Source organism: Nuphar pumila, chromosome 8 (assembly GCF_984573655.1).
Source record: "Nuphar pumila chromosome 8, dmNupPumi1.hap1.1, whole genome shotgun sequence".
NCBI lineage: Eukaryota > Viridiplantae > Streptophyta > Magnoliopsida > Nymphaeales > Nymphaeaceae > Nuphar > Nuphar pumila.
Window position 1 is genome coordinate 107766864 of NC_143256.1, and position 19431 is coordinate 107786294.

General features: G+C 39.0%; 2 protein-coding genes and 1 long non-coding RNA gene across 3 annotated transcripts in view; 1 reads left to right on the forward strand and 2 right to left on the reverse strand.

The window, feature by feature from the left end:
* LOC149830152 (dolichyl-diphosphooligosaccharide--protein glycosyltransferase subunit STT3A-like) overlaps positions 1-6085 on the forward strand; it is a 46705-nt gene extending 40620 nt beyond the window's left edge. Inside the window, exons 18-23 of the mRNA XM_090016339.1 lie at positions 4326-4512; positions 4592-4689; positions 5020-5099; positions 5170-5257; positions 5553-5642; positions 5721-6085. Coding sequence (XP_089872465.1) covers positions 4326-4512; positions 4592-4689; positions 5020-5099; positions 5170-5257; positions 5553-5642; positions 5721-5789 — 612 coding nt within the window. The 3' untranslated portion in view covers positions 5790-6085. The remainder of the gene's footprint in view (positions 1-4325; positions 4513-4591; positions 4690-5019; positions 5100-5169; positions 5258-5552; positions 5643-5720) is intronic.
* Positions 6086-7214: 1129 nt separating this feature from the next.
* LOC149830153 (uncharacterized) lies at positions 7215-7613 on the reverse strand. Its single transcript, XR_016433810.1, has 2 exons — positions 7480-7613; positions 7215-7391 (listed from the first exon to the last, which is right to left on the reverse strand). It is a non-coding gene; the product is annotated as an uncharacterized LOC149830153 (long non-coding RNA).
* A 21-nt stretch (positions 7614-7634) lies between these two features.
* On the reverse strand, positions 7635-12736 carry LOC149830154 (protein unc-13 homolog). The gene is made up of 5 exons (XM_090016338.1): positions 12103-12736; positions 9994-10863; positions 9348-9803; positions 8880-9069; positions 7635-8804 (listed from the first exon to the last, which is right to left on the reverse strand). The coding sequence occupies exons 1-5, from the start codon at positions 12601-12603 to the stop codon at positions 7879-7881; spliced, it is 2943 nt and encodes a 980-aa protein (XP_089872464.1). The 5' UTR covers positions 12604-12736; the 3' UTR covers positions 7635-7878.
* Between the last annotated feature and the right edge of the window lie 6695 nt (positions 12737-19431).

A 19431-nucleotide genomic window follows, 5' to 3' on the forward strand; every position in this document is an offset into this window, starting at 1 on the left:
TTCGTAATCTATGCCTTACTCTTGAGAATACCTCGTAGCTACTAATCTGGCCTAATATCTTTCAAGAGTTCCATCATTCTTGGTTTTAATCTTATAAACCCACATACAACCTATAGGTTTCTTTCCTTGTGGAATATCTTGAATAGTCCAAGTGTTAGCTTTTTCTAAGGCTTCTAATTTTGCCCTTGTGGCTTCTACCCATTCAATATGTTCTTTAGCTTGAGCATAAGATAAATGTTCTATATACGAGTGTATTAATACAATGAATGCCTTATATTTGGAAGAAAAAGGTAGGACACAGTTACCGGGAGGTTTAAACACTCTAGATGACCTGTTTTGTACTTCTGAATATTTTTTGCGTGCACATGGAAGATTGGATTCCCTACATCTGAAGTATTGCAAACAATTGGTGTCTCTATGGGTTTGTTCTTCATTAATTACATTCTCTTCTGTATCTATAATATCTTGACCATCATCAAGGTCACATTCATAGTTACAACTATTAGACTTCGAAGTCAAATCTATCATAAAGGAATACTTGATTACTTCTTTGGCCTTTTCAAAATAAAAATAAAAAACTTTTCTTTTCTAAGAAGGATATATTTCTTGACACATACAATTTTTTATTTTTAATATCAAAACACATATAGGATTTTTGGTTATCTGCATAACCTAAGAAAGCACAAAGAATGACACAGAGACAGTTTATCATTCTTGTTAGTGAAGACAAAACATTTGTATCCAAAAACTCTTAATCTAGAGTAATCATGAGTTAACAAGTTTTTTAATTGGGGTTATATTTTTCAAAGAAGAATATGACATTCGGTTAATGAGATAGGCAACAGTTAGGGTTGCTTCAAAATTCTTTTGATATTTGGTTTGCTATCAATAAGGTCCTAATAGTTTTCATAATGTATCTGTGTTTTCGTTCGACCAAACCATTTTTTGTGGTGTGTAAGGGCAAGATCTTTGATGTGTGATGTCATGTAATCTTTAAATTCTTTTGACAAAAAATCTCTCTCCCGAGTCAGTGCAAAAAATAGAAATTTTATTTTAAAATTTATTTTTAGCTTTTTTGTGAAATATTTGAAAATGCAAAAAGACCTCTGATTTATGTTTAAGGAAGTAGATCCAAGTATCCCTAGAGAAATCGTTAACAAAAATTACATAATATGTGTATCCGTCTTTTGATATGATTGGTGCGGGACGGCAAACATCTGAATGTATTAACTCAAGTGGCTTAGATAATGTATTAACTCAGGTGACTTAGATGAAACAAAAGTTCTGTTTGGATATATGAGGATGACCAAGTCTTTTGTGCTACAGATCTAAGTCCAATTTCTGAACATTATAAAAAAAAATATTCTTTGGTAATTCCAGAAAATTCATATAGTAGAGTACTTCTTCTCTATGACCTTTCCCAATCAGCTTCCCGAACTGACAATTCTATACCCAACAACTATAAGAAAAGAAGGAGATGTTACACCCATAATCAGATATTTGAGAAACAGACAAAAGGTTTGAATTTAATTTTGGAATATATCTAACTTTTGGGATAAAGAATTTCTTAGAGTTTTGAAAATTTTCAAAAAAATTTATTTCTTTTGTTTCAAGAGATGTACCATCGGCTGTGAAAACATTTGGCACACTTGAGTTGTTATAACATTCAGACAAACTATTACTATTTTGGGGTCGTATAAAAAGAAGCACCAGAGTCAAGAAGCCAAGGAGAGTTATCGGGATCGAAAAATGATGAAATAACTACTCTGGTTGAAGCTTCAGTTAAAGAAGATGCTCCTTTGAGAAGATGTTGAAGAATTTTCATTAGTTGCGATATAGATAAAGGTGCATTTTGATTGCCTTGGTCTTTTGATTCTTGTGATGAACCGACTGATGCAACTTTCTTTTCATCTTTTCTTTTTAATTTAGAGCATTGAGGCCTATAATGTCTCGGTTCATGAAGATGGTGACAAATCATTTTCCTTTTGTCATAATCATTGCTTTGTCTAGCGAAATGAGGCAACCTATAGGTGCGCATATAGTTCTCCGATCTAGATACGGCTAGAACGGAATCCTCTTTATTCTTTGGAGTATACTTTTTTAGCCTATTCTCTTCCATAGTTAATTTTTCAATAGTCTCAACAATAGAGGAAAATTTTCCTTTGTATAGAAGAACCGATTTGGTGGTTTCAAATTTTGGCCGCAAACCATTTACAAATCGGTAAAAATGTTTCATATCGAGTTGTTTTGGCGAAGCTCGATATCTTCGAGACAATTCTACTTTGGCTCAAGAAAAAATAACTCTTCCCAAAGTTCAGACAAGTCATTATAGTATTCTCTAATACTTTTGTCCCTTTGGGTCATAGTTTGCACATTGTCTTGTAAATTGCACACATGTGCAATATCTTTAAGGGAATACATATTTCTAAGGTATTCTCAAGCCTTATTGGCATATTCAAACTTTGCAAGACTAAAGCATTTCTTGATATCTATGCTATTAATTAGCCAAAACATGATCTTGGCATGCCCCATCCTTCATTCTTTTTATTTTTTCTCATATGTAGCTAATACATTTGTTTTCTCTCCTTTCGTAAGAGGTACCTCTTTCTCATTTTCGATTTTTGTGAAAATTAGTTTTGGTTCTCAATTAAAACCTTCTACTCACCCCCACAACTCATCCCAAATATGGTGCTTCATAATTGAAGCCCACATCACATAATTGATATCATTTAGTTTTACGGACATGATAGTGACTTTATCATTGTCATCCATTATTACAAGGGTGAGAGAGAGAAAGGAGATAAGAGAGAAAAAAAACGAAGAAAAAAAAATGAGAGAAAGGAGAAAGAGCAAGAACACAGTCACGATTCTACGATCTTTGAGTAGTCAATGATCTTTCAAACTACTTCTTTCTTCAACTATGTAAGCACAAGAGTACTTGAATCACAAACAAAGAGACAAATCAACTTTCCAAGATCTAAAAGATTCTAAGCTCTAATACCATGTAATGAAATAAAGATCTTTCACGAAAGCACAAATGCTTACAAGTGTCTGTTAAAAACACCTTAATCATAACCTTCAAAAGGGCACAAATGAGAGAACTCAATAAAAAAATAACAAAATTATTTCATTCCCATAAAATGCTTAACAAACATTGTTACAATGAGAGGAGAGTTACCCCTATTTATATACATAAGAGAGAGGGAGAGAAATGCCTTTAAGAGGCTCTAAAGGAGTCGTTGGAGGTAGTCCAACGGCTCTATTTGTAGCCGTTGGACTAGCTCCAATGGCTATTCAAACTAGTCAACATGAAAATGTTGACTAGTTTGAGTCTAGTTCAAAACGAACTAGACAACCTAAAAAGACAAAAAATAAACAAAGAAAAAGAAATAATATAAATAGTATATAAATATACATGTATTATATATAATTATATAAACCAAGGTTTTAAAATCCGTGACTCGGAACTTGACTCGTTCTTTATTGACTCGTTATTCGGCGGGTCAACTCGGTGACTCGGACCGGGTTTTGTTAACTTTTGATTTTAAAAGAAAAACAATATATAATTTGTCTCAAGCCATGTTTTTGAGTAAACATATAGTCTCCAAATGTCTGTAAGAATATAAAAACTGCAAAGAGCTATAGAGGTTTGCTTGAATTTGATATCTATACAAGCACTTTGACTAATTCATGACTTGAATTAGAGGATGTGGTCACCATGAGTTCAGTCTGCTACTACCTACGGTTCCTAAAATGGCCAATCATATCATATATGCTAGCTTGTTTTAAAAGTTTCAATTCCCTCTCTAACAAATCCATAAATGTAAAATAGGGATATATGTGCATATTGAAAGTTTAATCATATGAAAACTATGCAGGAAATATATTAATGGCACAACTATAAAAAGACTAATAATATTTGAATCTGTACATTGCTTGTTCACATAAATGGATGATGAAACCTAAATGTGACTTCCTATAGGCGATTTTATTCTATGGATTTAAATGATTTTTTATCTTTAAATGATTTTTATTTTTTTTATACAAAATCTGGGGGTAACCCTTGTTAAAATATATGTACTTATATATTTCGAAACTGTAACTTCAAACTCAAAAAATCAAATTTCAAACATCCCAGAACTCACCCGAGTCAGGTCGAGTCAGGCCGAGTCAAGCCCGAGTTTTGGCAAACCCAGTTTGCCTTGCCGGGTTGACTTGCTGGAGGGCCGAGCTGAGCCGAGTCAGCCGAGTCAACGAGGCGAGTTTTAAAACACTGAAACCTATACATTTATGTATATACACTTTTTAACATGCTATTCCCTCAGGTTGCATCATGGTGGGACTATGGATATCAGACAACTGCAATGGCTAACCGTACGGTCATAGTGGACAACAACACATGGAATAACACTCATATTGCCACTGTTGGTATGGCAATGTCATCTCCAGAAAAAGCAGCTTGGGAGATCTACACGTCTCTGGATGTCAAATATGTGCTTGTTGTCTTTGGAGGTTGGTTACATTTTGTACCTGGTGGGAAATTTGCCTTGATTTCTTGTATTCAGTTTTATTCATAATGCCACTTATGCAGGTCTCGTGGGGTACCCAAGTGATGATATCAATAAATTCTTGTGGATGGTTCGCATCGGAGGTGGAGTGTTCCCTCACATCAAGGAACCTGATTATCTCGTAAGTGGTGATTGTATTGTTATCATCCTCCAAATACCGGTTGATTCAAAATCTGCCTTTGAGATTTTTTGACGTACTTAGGCACTCATATGCTCACATGATATTGTCCGAATTAATGCTTTGGCTTTGTCCTAAGTGGTTAAGTTGTGACAAGGTGCCTTCGGAGGATAAATGGGTTCATTTGTCCTCTGTTTCATGTCTACTGCTTGATCTGATTCCAAACACAGTAAATTTGTCTGTACATGTTGATCAATTTGAATTTTTCACAATGTTAGCTCTAAAAACTGAACTATATATTTTTTCCCTGTTCTTTCTTTTGGCATGTGAAAGAGGGATGGCCATTACCGCATTGATTCCCAGGCCACACCTACTATGCTAAACTGCCTGATGTATAAGCTTTCTTATTACAGGTATGCTGAAATTACTTTGGAATGCCTTTTTGTTCTGCATCATATTGTGAGTTTTTTCTTGTATTTATAGGTTTGTAGAAACAGATGGCAAAGCCTTCGACAGAGTGAGAGGGACCGAGATAGGAAAGAAATATTTCAAACTCACCCATTTTGAGGAGGTCAGATCATTTGTAATAGGATAAATTTATATTGCTTTTCTTTCACTCAGTCTCCATTACAAATTTTATTTCTAACTTTTTTGGATCATGTTGGATAATATTTTCACTAGATTTTTAGAATGCTTCCCAATTTGAAAGACATGAAGGCAGCTGGAGATTTATATAGCAACTTAGTTGCGCCTGCTGTCGCTATTTGTTTATCATTCTTTCTGTGTCTCTTTATGATGAATCTATGGTGAACATCTTTCAATGCATTGGCACATTGTTTTTTCATAGATCTATCTTGTTGGCTCAGGTGTTTACAACTCATCATTGGATGGTGCGGATTTATAAACTGAAACCTCCAAAAAACAGGATTCGTGGGAAATCAAAGAAGTCAAAACAGGTATGGCTTGAATCCCTTATTCTTCATCTGTTGCCATCATTGGAAATTAACTAAGTGATACCGCATTGATCGGTACAGAGTTCAAAAACAAGCCGACCTACCACTCAGAAAATGGGTGGACAAAGGAGGAATCCATGGCACCGGTAACAGAAAATATGTTGGGGGTCCAAGGTTCTTATGTCAGTGTATGTATGAATTGCATGGGCTGTGAAGGCAGTTATGCTTTTGACAGTCCATTAAAAGATTTTGCAGTTTTTTATAAGTTTAGGATGTAGATTAATTTGAGTTTTTTGTCAATTAGTCATAGGAGAGTCATCAGTGTCATTCAAACGAGGATGCAACCGAATATTGATGATCCTTAATTTAGTTCTATAAGATGGAAATGAATATTGATGATAATTTATTTTATAAAATGTCATGGATCTGTTGAGCGCTTGAGCAAACATTGTCTTTAAATCTCAAAATCGAGTGGAATTGGCCTGAACTGACTGATTTGAATTGAATTGCTCTTTTTGCGATTCAAAATGATTTAGGTAGGCCCACCCCCCCACCCCCAGACGAAATTGGGCAATTCTGGCCTGGTTAAACTGTCTGAGGCTGAATTGGCTCCATATAACCTGAATTGACCCACATTAATATGTTACCTTTTCGCCTTTTCCTGTAGATGAACCCAACTGAAACCCCAACCCGAGGCCCCCTTTTCCTTGCTCTTCTATGGGTCAGGATTTCATCATTGGTGCCAGAATCCGAACTGCTATCTGTGTGTGTGTGTGTGTGCGCATTGGCAAGAGCTTGCAGCCAGCACGGCTGCCTCACCTGCCATATCTAGCCGCTGGTGAGCAGTCTTGGGGCGCAAGACTGGTGGCAGCAAGAGCTGGTAGCCGGCAAGGCTTGGGGTGCCGGTACCTAGCCAATGGATATTTGAATCCAAATACGAGTAGATGGTTGGATTCGGTATACCCTTTCTACATTTGATTACGTCCCTATAAGGGCCTGACAGGAGGCTTGATGTAGAAACAACCATTTCAGGCAGCTGTTGAAGTCCATGTTTTAAAACTTACAACTGGGGCACGTCATTATCTTGAGACTATGATATACGGTCTGACAAAAAAGATAATTAAGACCCCAACTATGAGATTTGAACCCTAGACCCCGAAGCCATCACTGATTCCCCATTCATATAAGCACAAAGGAAGCAGATGACTCTTTGTTAAGCCAGAAACCATTACGTGGAAGGAGTCTCATTGTTCACAAAATGGTAGCTTTAGAAGTTTATCTTTAATTCAACAAGCTTAAAAGCTCAGCTACTTCTGGGACCAAGTTGGGTTATTTGCAACAAACTGGTTCTCATTGTGTGCTACCTGTTGCATCTGAGCATTTATATTCCTTGCCTTTTGTTTCTGGGTCCTCTTCTTCCTGTATCCATAGGGTCTTGAAAGTACACAATAAGCCCATATTAATGCAATCTTACAATCTGAACTGAGCAGCAATCTGTTCAATCTCATGATTATCTTGCATCATTTGATTAATATAAGAAAGACACACACCATAGGCAATTTAAATTCAACCGACTTTCCTTGGATTAGTCTTAACTGGGCTCAGGGCAAAGAGCAGCTTGAAAACACCCTTCTCCCCAAGAAATGGGAATTACAGACATCCACACGAACCTTAGCCATGAATAACTAACACCCCTGTCACATTTCCTACAATTACTCATTAGTGCACGAGCTTCACTTGGACCAAGCGTAACTGATAAAGAACATATGCATTCATTAACGAACGCACAAAGGATAAGCTTATAATCAGAAGAACACATAGTAGGTTAGTTCAAGCACACCTCAAGCAACCTGCAGTTAACTGTAAAGAGACATGACATACTGCATCAGGTTGAGAAAATGAAACTTTTCTTTTCTTCAATGAATGCTACCAAAAGTCAGTTGTACCTCATCCTAAATAACCTGAAAAACAGCCCGACAAAAATGATCAAGGTCATCCGAATAAAAGAATCATCACTTCAGGTTGTTCAACGTTCTACAATTAGATTATCCCATAAACTAGATGGGTTAAGGCCAGTTGATTGTGCAACAGTAACGCATCATATAACCCACTAAGGTGCTAGCTCCCTAACTACTGTATGAAGGAACCCTCAAGAATGAATATAAATAGCTCTCTAAATAGTATGCAGTAGATACATACAGAACTTCTCAAGAGTCCTGCAATGAAGCACTCCAAGATGTTACAGTTTCTTTGGAAGTCCATAAGTCTTCTTCAAGAACTTGGTAGCTGCCTCATCATTCCTATAACAAAGAACTCGCAGGATCGTGTTTGGGTCTGATGGTATCCAAGCATCAGGAGTTGGAGGAAGAGGGAGTTTGGATTTTGCAGGACCATAGACCTCTGAGATTGCACTCTTAAACCGCTGGATCAAATCTTCTGTCTCAGCACGGAAAAGAGGAAGGACATTTGTTACAGGTGTTGCCGCCTTCTGGATCAGTTCCTGGGGTAATCCATCCCCATCAGCCAGGTACAATTCTTTGAGGGATCTGAAGTCTTCCTCTATCAATTGAGAATCTCGGCGAGAAAAAGCACGATATGGCCCTCCGGCAAGAAGCACCAGCAAGAACCCATCAAAGGAGGCCTTCATTAAGGCGGTCAGAATGCGAGTACGAACTTTGTTGTGCACTGTACTTGCAATTAACTCAAGGTTTGGCTCTAGTTCCTTAAGGACAGGTTCAATCCTTGAACTTGCTGGTTCCCCAACGTACAAACCATCCCACAGAATGTGACTCAAATCATGGAAGACAACCTTATATGCAGTTGCCTCACAGAGTTGTTGGATTCCTTGATGATAGCCGGCAAGAGAAAGCTCAAACTTGGCTTCTTTCCCATTCAAAATAGATGTGGTAGTAGATTCTGCATTCCTCAAATGAGAAGTTATTCCTCTCTCCAGAACCTCCAACTCTGTCCGGATCTGCTGCAGAGTATTCATGAGAACACATAGTTGAGGCAGACTGAATGAATCATCACCATTCATTGTGCCCACCTGTGATTTCTTTTTTTGCGACATAGGCAACTTCTCTTTTTTCTTAAAAAACCCTAACTTTGAACTAGTTGTACATCTTGTCAGTGCTGGCAGGGTGGGTATAAAACTGCTGCTTGTTCCTGCAAAAATATGGGGCAGATGACATAAGTAGTCACAACCTTATTAAAGAAAACTTTTGCAAGTTTGTTTCATACCACAGCCAGATTTTGCCTTGGATATGTAATGATGAAGACCTCGGTCAAGACCGGATACCAGATCGGGAAGCAATTCTTGATGCATCGGTATTGGAAGCAAAAAGAATGCTTCAATTGTCTCATCCATAATACGAAGAACTTCCACTACAGAGGGTGCAAATCTCTCCTTGTTCGCCCTCGGATTCCAGACCTACAGCAGGCATGGACCTTAGATCTTGCTGTCGTTTGTTCAAAAACCATAACTTTATATATACAAAAATGATAATGCAATCTGAGGAACACTGTTACAAATAGTGATGAGATTGCATATTATATGCATAATGGTTACCATTGTCTGCAACAGGCATAAAGAATAGACATAACAACTATACGATGATCGAACTGTGCGGTTTCTCTTAAGCTACAAATACAACAAAATACATAAAATGTGTATGAATTTACATGCTCAGGAAGAATATTCCAGAATACCTCTTGCTGCAAGTTCCTGTCGACCCATTCCCGCAGTTTATCAGCTCTTATCTTTATCCATGTTTTTGCCAAATTAGCCATTGCAGATTCAGCCTCATAAGGAGGCATCTCACGAATTATCCCCTTTCCACCATCCTCACTATCAACTGAGTCTTCAACAGCAATATTCACTAGGTTCTTCTCTAACTTGTCTGCAGACTTCAAAACTTGGACAGCATCAGGAGTCAACTCTGTCACACCTGACATGAATTGCTTTAGCTCTCTTCCATAGCATGCATGAAGGGTTGCAACAGCCACACCAGCAGCCAAAGGATGCCATCTCTTCAACACAGGACTAAACATTTCTTTTTCATATTTTGCTAGATCACCAATGTCCCTTGCAAGGACTGAAAGAACTGGAGAAGAGTTTGGTTGGTTTCTAGATAACCGCCTGTTTGAATCAACACTTTCCATTTTCTGCATTTTCAACAAAATAAACATTGTTAGGATGTTATTAACTCAAAAAGACCAATAACTCGATGCAGAATATTTTCCATGCTAAACAGAGGAATCAATGGCAGTGTGAACAGTGATTGTACTAACGTTCCAAGTTGATCCTCCTATAAGGGAAAATGGTTAGTGAAATAATTTAGTTACATATACTCACCTGTGCAAAAGCTGTCCGGAGAGAGGATCTAATGTAAGTCTCAACCCTGTTACGCGCTACATCAACTTCTTCCTTCCGCCTGCGACGATACTCACTTGAAATATCTTCAACTAGTATCTTAGCAGACGAAACCCCCAAGGAAACTATGGTTTGCATCAAATCAATGGTTTCTGCCTGAAAGGTGTCATGATAGGCAAGAAGCCTTTTCTCAGCCCAACCCAACATTGAAGAAAGGGTCGAGTTCAATATTTTAGCATAGGATGGGTCCTTTGTTGCCTTTGCATCTTTTGCAACTTCTGCCAATTGATTCTCAGCTGCAAGTAGTAAATCATTTTCCACTTGTCCAGTTGCAATGAATTGACTAAACAAAACCCAAGAAAAACAGAGGTTATGAAGCATCTGATTCATTCCAAGTATCAACCATGTCTTCTTTAATAGATCTAACACCTCATCAAGTTCCTCAATTATTGCAGATTCATCATTACCATCAAAACAAACCTCTAATAGCATCTGGTAAAGTATAAGATTCAAAGGCAGTCCATCTGCCCAGTGGCATGTATCTGAAGGATATCCGTCCAATGATCTGCAAGCAAGAGGCATTATGGCACTTCGCAATACTTGCATTGACTCAGAATTTTTTCCAGTTTCTATCGGTCTCTCTGAAGCTCCTTTTAGAACTTGATGAAGCCTCAACATGGCTGAATCATTTTTTTCCAAAGAAGCAAAAGGATGCAGAAGAAGACCAGCCTCAAGGACCTTCAAATTCCTCACCTTCCAGGCTTCATATTCTTCAGCTTCTGGAAAATCTGAAGCCTTGAATTGCTGTAAGAATTCTAGAGGCAGAACTATTGATTCAATGCGCTTCCCAAGCTGTTACAGGCAATGATCAAAGTTCAAGAATTAATTATGCCAGAAGCCAGTAATATTGAAGAAAAATACTTGATAGAAAAAATAGAAATAGAATTTTCTATCAAATAGACAGGTCTAAAACTCATACACAATCCTTAAGCTGTAAAGACCTGCATTCTGTTATTGACCCCTAATGTTGAAATGAGCAAGTAGGACTGGACAGACAAGGGTCTACACTAAACAATCATCCTACACGTGTTCTCCACCATGGCACCTCTAATTGTTTTTTTTTTAATCTTTGTTTTCCTTAATATAAAATTCCAACATGATGCCTTTTTGTTTCTGGAGAACCTGAAATGCCCTTTTGTCTTCCATTTACATCATATTCAGTTCCCCAGAATTTTGTGGGGCTTTGGTGTCATGCAAGAGAACTATTAGCAGTTCTTATCCTAAACCAAGCACAACTTTGGGCTTTTGTGAATGTACCCACCTATCCAGAAGAAATAAACCAAAACTTTGAAGATTCAGTAGACAGTTACAAAGGCACATAATCCGTCAGTACAAAAAGTTGCGAAATGGATTCCTATTAAAGAACTCAAGCACTATATTATTTTTATTCTTCTGGCTAAATTTGATTTACAAGCATCGAGTTAATACCCAGTGAATTAAATCAAACTAATAGAGAACCATGAGTTGCAGTAAGCCAAATGGAGCACAGAAACCAATGAATTGAAATTATTTAATGAAAAAAGTGATAAGAATATTCGATTGGCTTCACATGTTCTTCATTTTTTTAATTGGGGTTCACAATTTACGATTAACATGCTCAACAGTACAATTGCAACAACTAGTCACCAAAACTTATTAAATTCAAAAGCCAAAACAGAATTGACCTGAAACTAACACATGAACCCTATAACCCAAACCACAATTCAACAAGAGATCAGATTTCTCACTGCCAGACCATTCGGGAAACGTACAAATACACCACAGGAACGACACAGACGCAGCATTTTTTCCGGATTTCAATTGATCCGCAATGAATAGATCATTGGATAATTTCTCAAAGCAATTAAATCAATCAAAACGGCGCAACAACCAACATAACCAGATCTAACAACACAATTCAAAATAGTAGAGGCAGATCTTTCAAAAATATCAGCTAAGAGATTAACCAATCCGAACAAATGAAACAGTTGCGAACAACGAAGATTCAGTAACCAATAAAAGCACCACAATCCAATTCCGATTCAGACTCACCTGTCCAGCAGCGATCCTCAACAGGGCACGGCGAATCCGAGCGTCCTTTTGCTCTGAGATCCTCATCTGAACCCTCATCAGCTCGGCGACCGTCGTCGGCCTCTTCGACGACTTTGCCGGGCTCCCATCCTTGAAAGGGCTCTTCTTGTAGGGCTTCAAACCCAGTGCCTTCTTCACTGTGCTCGCAGCAGTGGAAGTCAATGATCTCTGCAAGGGAGACGAAGAGGGAGAAGAAGTGGAGGAGGACAACGACGACGGTGACGGAGAGAGCGATCTCTCTCTGTCGCCGCTCTCGAATTGAGCAACGTAAGTCAAGGGCTTCCCTCCCGACGGTCTGCACACGACAACGAAGATCTCGTAGGCCGTCTCCTTCAATTCTGAGGGTGAAATCTGGATACCCAATTCACCAAATGGTGAACCAAAATCAGAGACACCATTTTCTGCAGCACCCATGTCTCTCTTCGACCCCCCAACGTTTCTCTCTCTAAAGAAGGGAGCCATCTATAGGGGGTTTAAGAAAAAACAAAAAGAATAAAGTTCTCTCTCTCTCTACTGTGTCTGTTTTCAGTAATATTTTTTGTTGGGTGCCAGAGATATGGAGGATGCCATGGCAGAAACGTGAACGGAGAAGGTGAAAATGAGAATAAAGGTTCCGTGTAAAAGGAATAAATAAAGTGATGAGGAGTAGGAGAACAGGAAACGGGCAGTGTGAAAATGGGGTTCTATGAAATATGTAGTCTAATAATAATACATGTTAGGTAGGCAGGTAGAGGGGAGAAGGGGGATTCGATTGGGCAACATAACGTAGTTGACAGTATGAAGATTGAATTTTGGAGCGGCAGTCGCCAGAGGGAAGCAATAAAGTGATTAGAGGCCCACTAATTTCGGGAAATTGAAAACTTTGAAAATCTGGGGGTTTAGGTGTGATCTTATGAGATGAGTTCATGGAATCTCTTGCACCCGAGGTTGAAAACTTCGAAATTATAATGTGTATGGAGAGAATGTTGACTCTCTCTCTCTCTTCCCATGGAAATTTTGAAACTTTCAATATGACAATGAAAGCATAATTAGCATTACATGAAGCGGCAAAAAATAGTTAAAATTGGATTACATGATTAAAAATGCTTTGCACTCAAAGGAAGGATGAAACGGCTAAAAAATGAGTTAAGAAACTGGGTTTAGTTCAGTTATTAATTTTATAAAGGAGACCAAGAAATGGTCAGAGACCAAGAAATGAGTTCTGAGTTCTTTCCTCTGAAACGGAGTCAGGGTATAGGACCTAAAGGAGACTCATTGTGATTGAGACCCAGGGTCCGATAAAATCGAACCCACATTGGAGTTTTTTAAATAGTATTCGTAAACATAATTTCGCATGTTCTGAACATCTCTCTCAAAAGAAGCAGCTTCTGTTGGCATAATTAAAAGACGAAATTGTTTTTGTTTTTTTGGTGGGGAGAGAGACAGGTTCAGAGTTTTACTGTGGAAGACGTCTCTTAAACGCAGTTTTGTTAATGTAGTTTCCATCTATAGCAATGAAGTGTGGAGAGAAAGTTCTAAATATCTGACCGAATCCTCTGTTGACCGCTCTTGGTTCCAAGATTAAGAAAAAGAAAATTCTATGGCAAAATCCTTGTTCCTTAGGAAGGAAGACAACTGAGAAAACTCAAAAGGGAATGCGCGTCTTATTCTTTGAAATTGTGCGACACTTATTGATTCTGTCATTCCTCTGAAAACGAAGAATTTAAAGGCATCTTACAGGCTTCTTTCTATTTTTTTTTTTTTTTGAAAGTCAAGCTGACCCCTACCAGATATCTCTTAAACCCCATGTAGGGGAAGTATTCGAACCTAAGCCTTCAGCTTGGCACATGACCCCGAGATACCAATATGATTGCCCTCCATCAGGCCTTGGGCCCCACAACTAACAGGCCCTGTTCCCAAGATGGAGGGTGATCAAATGCTTAATGCACAAATATTTGTGCAATCATATGATCTTTTAACCCTCGGTAGTTTGGCTTCTTTCTATCTTATTTAATGGAAGGTATGGTTTTATTTATTGACTTTCATTTGTTTATCCTTGGCCACTTGTTCTATGGACAAAGCCAACTTAGTGTGCAGCAAGAAACCTGCAAGAAAAAAAAATCAAAGTAAGCCAGCATATTAAATAAATTATTGCTCAATCTCCAAATAATGCAAAATGGTCAGTTGCTTTTGACAGCATTGGAATACTACATAATTGGGTACAACTGTCCTTCAAGCTTCTAGTTTTTTTTTTCATGACAAAGAAAAACCTTCATTGAGAACTGGGTATGGCCCACCACCCTGCCAAGTAAAACTCCAGGTTGAGACCAGCCAGCCTTACGGACGGCAGCTCCGACGACATGAGAAACCAGCGCGGGTGGTAAGCTTCTATATATTGATGTCATAACACATTCACTATAAAGACTTAAATATCAATATCCCCTGTGATTGATTTTATTATGAATCTTGCATTTATAATTACCAACTGGTTTTTTTCTTCCTTCAAAGTAATATTAGAAAATTTTACAAAAAAGCTGCCTAACATTTGGATTCTTACATTCACACATAGTGACAAACGTTTAAAACGGCAAAATCTCATTTTTCAAAAACTAGCGAGAATTTGAATTTTTTTCATAAATCTTGCATTTTTTGGCAAAATCTTGGCAATAAAAAAATAAATTAAAATATATATATAATATTTTTATAAGAAAATATTAATAAAAATTCTTTAAAAATAAAAAACACATGATTTTCATGATAAATAGCTATTTAAAACATAAATATTGCATTTAAATCATGGTATTTATGTTTTCCATAAATCTCGTGATATTTTAAAAATCTCACAAGAAATTGCCGTTTTAAACTTTCAGGCAATTTCTCATGCTATTATCGCAAGATTTTCATAAATCTCGTGATATTTGTCACTATGCATTCACATACTTTGCTTGAGGTATAAATTGGCATTTTTGTCATTTACTTATCCATCATGTGTCATCTTATAGTACTTTTGTAACGTCCCAAAATTTCAACTTGGAAAAACCTTAAATTTTTAGAGTAAACTTTTTTTTTAAATATTGTGCAAAGTGGAAAAAACATAAGAGAGAAATAGTTGAAAATTCTGAACGGGTTACAGGATGAATCAACACTTTTTCAATACATTTACAAAATGAGGCCAAAAGGTATATATTATTACACTTTACAAATTGTCCCAAATAAGAGATTTCCCAAAGCCAACTGGCAAGATTGCTGAGTTCTAGTGTGTGAGTTCAATTCTTCGTTGTACATCAAGCCTCATCACCTGTATTCTCATAAAACGGGGTCAATACTCTTGCGAGTTTGTGAGATAAACCATTCACAATATACCATTTTCAGAAAAATATGAACATGATAGCAAACATGACATGAATCAAAAGTACGTAGCAGAAACATGCAACCAATGTATATGTGCATGTGAGCATACATGTGCATTGTGCGACAAATACGAGAACTAGTAATGTAACAATACAAAACAATGTGCATCATGATAAGACAGTTAGAAACATTTAACTAAGATAAGGCATCTCTAGAAACGTATCACAAGACATGTAAAAGTATTCTCTTGCTTACTCCTTTGGGTACACAAAGGAAACTCACATAGGTAACGAATTCAATCTGTATTCTTTAAGGTGAGCCATTTTGTGAAATGGGCAACCTGGCAGTTATCATAAATATGCTTATCTAGCAACATTCCCTCCTTCCGAGGTACTTAGGTCCATCTGGCCTTGTGTTCTCCACAGGGCAACACGAACAACGTACAAAGATCTAGCTCGCCCAATCACGTGCTTTAAAACAATAAATGTCAAAGATGACTATTTCATCGATGGAGGCAACATAACATCATTTATGTCTTAAAGGTATTACTACATGTGAGCTCACTCACAAACGTGGGACAATCGTCCATCGCAAACATATATGGAGTTCAACATTATCAACTGAGAAATGTGTCAATACCCTACAAAGTGTTCGATTCCCAACCCTTTGTTGGGATACAACAAGTGCGCAGTGTGCGACATATTTCAATGTGGTGCCAAGAAGTGAAATCAAATAATGATCAGAGATAACACACATGAGCTAAGTACAACACATGATGATATGCTTCAATAAGCAATTTATGCCATGTAATCATGATGTGCCAAGGTGCGAGTGTAACGACGTACAACGTATTTTCATTAACTATGCACATGTGTAAATTTGTAGCATTTATGTACGTCACATACAATCCGTATTACAATACTACAACCATGCTAGGCTTTGACGCCAAAAGAACACTTCCATAATTTATGCCAAGAGGTAAATACAGCATACATATGTGTTACATATGATCCATAGCACATTCATGTCAATATGTTGAAATGATTTAACTATGCCAAACCCTATTGCTTAATCTATTCCGGAATGAGTGATACAAAAGAAAATACATGAAATTATTATTTATCGGCAACAAACATGCATTTTAACTCTGTTCCTCATAATTCCATCATACCTTTAATGTGCACACTATTACAACACTTGAACTTTTAGACTTAAAGGTGAGTGACAATGCAGAAATGCAATGCCAACATCTATTAACAACTAACACGATAAAACACTGGGCAAAAGTATATGTGTTATAATCAATGGTATGCAACTTCATCACACATTAGCAATGAATTGATGCTAATATAAAAAACAAGAACTCTATATATGTTGCTGCAACTACATTCAAGAGAGAATGACCTCATTGAAAACACAACCTGTAGCCATTCCATACAATGGTTCTGGCAAAAATGGCCAGCATGCTGCCCCTTTGGGGTCAATGTGCGGTAGCCACAAACAGCCCAGGTCTGAACTGACTGGTCTGTCATGAACAAACTGGTCCCCATGAGTGGGGGACCCAGCAGGACAAGTGATGGTCTGATCCAGGCCAGACCCACCTGCTCACGAGCCACGGTGCCATGGGGCACCACTCATAGCAGGGCCCGATTGGGTGACCTTGCTGAACTAAAATGCACAACAGGTCTGGCTGCAGGGTGGCTGCAACCGATCTGCTGCAGGGACCCAAACCGCCTGAACCAAGTGGGCTTGGTCCAGGGGAAAGCCACAGGTGTGGGTGCGGCTGCAACAGGCTGGACTGCCTTGGCACCTTTGGTGTCGGCAGTCCGCCGAAACCGAGAGGAAAGGGGGCATCATTGGGTGCCCACGACCTTGCTACAAGGTGTAGCAGCACCCAACAGTCCAACAAGCATGCTGGACCCGAAAACAAAAGAGAAAGAGGAGGAGCCTGCGGTGAGCCCGGGCTAGCCGAACCGGCCAAACCGCGACCCCACGCAGGCGGTCCAGGTAGGTCTGAACCATGGTTCAGACCATTCCTAGCAGTGTTGTGAGAGGCGTACGCCTCAGTACCTGAAGCATACACCTCAGAGGCGAGGCGCACGCTCAAGGTACTGAGGCGTTGCTGTGATGCGCAAATTGCCCCTCATCAACCTCCGGAATCCCCTCCTTCTTCCCCAAGTCTTCCTCTTCCGCCCGATTCGTCAGTTGTGCTAACCCCAAGTGTCGGTGGATCCACCGCCACGTGCCGGCCAACTGCTCCTCCGCCGCTCCCTGTCCCCCGTACATCCTCCTGTCCAGCTCCGGCATCACCGGTGGTGGCCTCCTCTTCTCCGATATGTTGTCGCTGCCGGGGAAGCCCCCGGTGGCGAACTTCGTCGTTGTCTACTCAATCTTCTCCAACCACCGGACGACCGGCATAGGTAGTTTCAGACGTGGGGCCCCCTCGCTTCTGTACCAGTTGGGCGCGCGGTCCTTCTCCTACTGCCTCCCCTCCCACCGCTTTGCTTCTGTACCAGTTGTGAGAGACGTACGCCTCAGAGGCGAAGCGCAGGCTAACGCCTCGCTTCGCCTCATTGCATTTAACAACCTTGATTCCTAGTCCACCCTCATCCGCACCAGTCCAGCAACTAAAAGGTAATTGGGCTTGGTCCGGACGCTCCCCGACCACTCACAAAACCCTAAAAGGAAAGGGGTTTCTAAAAGGAAGGAAATGGCAGCCCATGCTACTCGGAGCAAGGGGCCATTTCTGACCAATCGAATGTCCAAAAGCCTCGGATGGAAGCTCCCCATGGCCACGAAAAGAAAAACCATGGAGAAACTCCACCACAACGAGGAAAACCCCACGAAAAACAAACATGCATATACGAGGAAAGGAAAAAATCGGGCATGTGAAGCAAACAACAAATAACGAAATAAAATATAAGAAGACAATTTTTTTCTTTTTTTACCTCTAATCTGCCTCCCTTACGCACCTATCGAATGCAATAGGGTGGAGGTTTCATGGTAGCATGCTATACAACAGTAATTTTCCAACTAAAATGGTACAAAAAGAAGAAAAATCTCACATTGCTTTCGGATTTGGTTTGAGGAAGGGTAAGAGGACGTCTTTTCTTGCTTGGAAATGAAACCCACATCAACTCACACACACAACCACACTAGCCACACCCGAAAATTCGGTGGGAAGGAGAGGAGAGAAGAGAAAGAGAGAGGGAGAGCTCAAAAACGTCTAGTTTTTTTGGCTCCCTCTTTTTTCCAAAAGTCTTTATACTATTGCATGCAAAATAGATGGCTAAGATTTCTTAGAGAGATCCAATGGTTGAGAGGATCTACACTCCCCTTTAGGCGGTGGCAAGAATGAAATTTTCTTGCATGACCGCCCAAGAGCCACACCTTCACACCTATTCAAATCTCCCTTTTAAATATCACAAAAGTGCCATGGGGTGCAGTCTCATGCACCCCTTGGAAATCGCCTCTCCCTCATGATGATGCCCCATGCATTATCATGAGGCCTTGAGCCAAGCATTGGGCCAATCATGGCCTTCTTTTTTAAGCCTCCTGCACTTCTTACAGAAGTGCCACCGCCCAGCCTGGTCAACGTGACCAGCTGATCTTCAGGGTTATCCAATGTCCAAATATAGGTCGACCATGGGCTAGGGTCGACCCCCTAGTCAGACCCAAGCCCACCTACGAAGGGCAATTCAACAGAAACTCAATTATAACCCAAAATCCAAAAATATATTCTAAATTAATGTTCTTCGTGAAAAAACCATCTTCGGTGTAACACATACTCCTTTAAAAATACATTCTTTATTAATTTACATAAAATGATAGGGTTTTAAAATCATTTAAATTCTTTGATTTGAGATCTGATTGATCTTATACAATTTGAATAGAATTTAGGGTTTTGACGAATAATGCATTGCAATACACATACATATGCATTTGTTTTAATACACACAC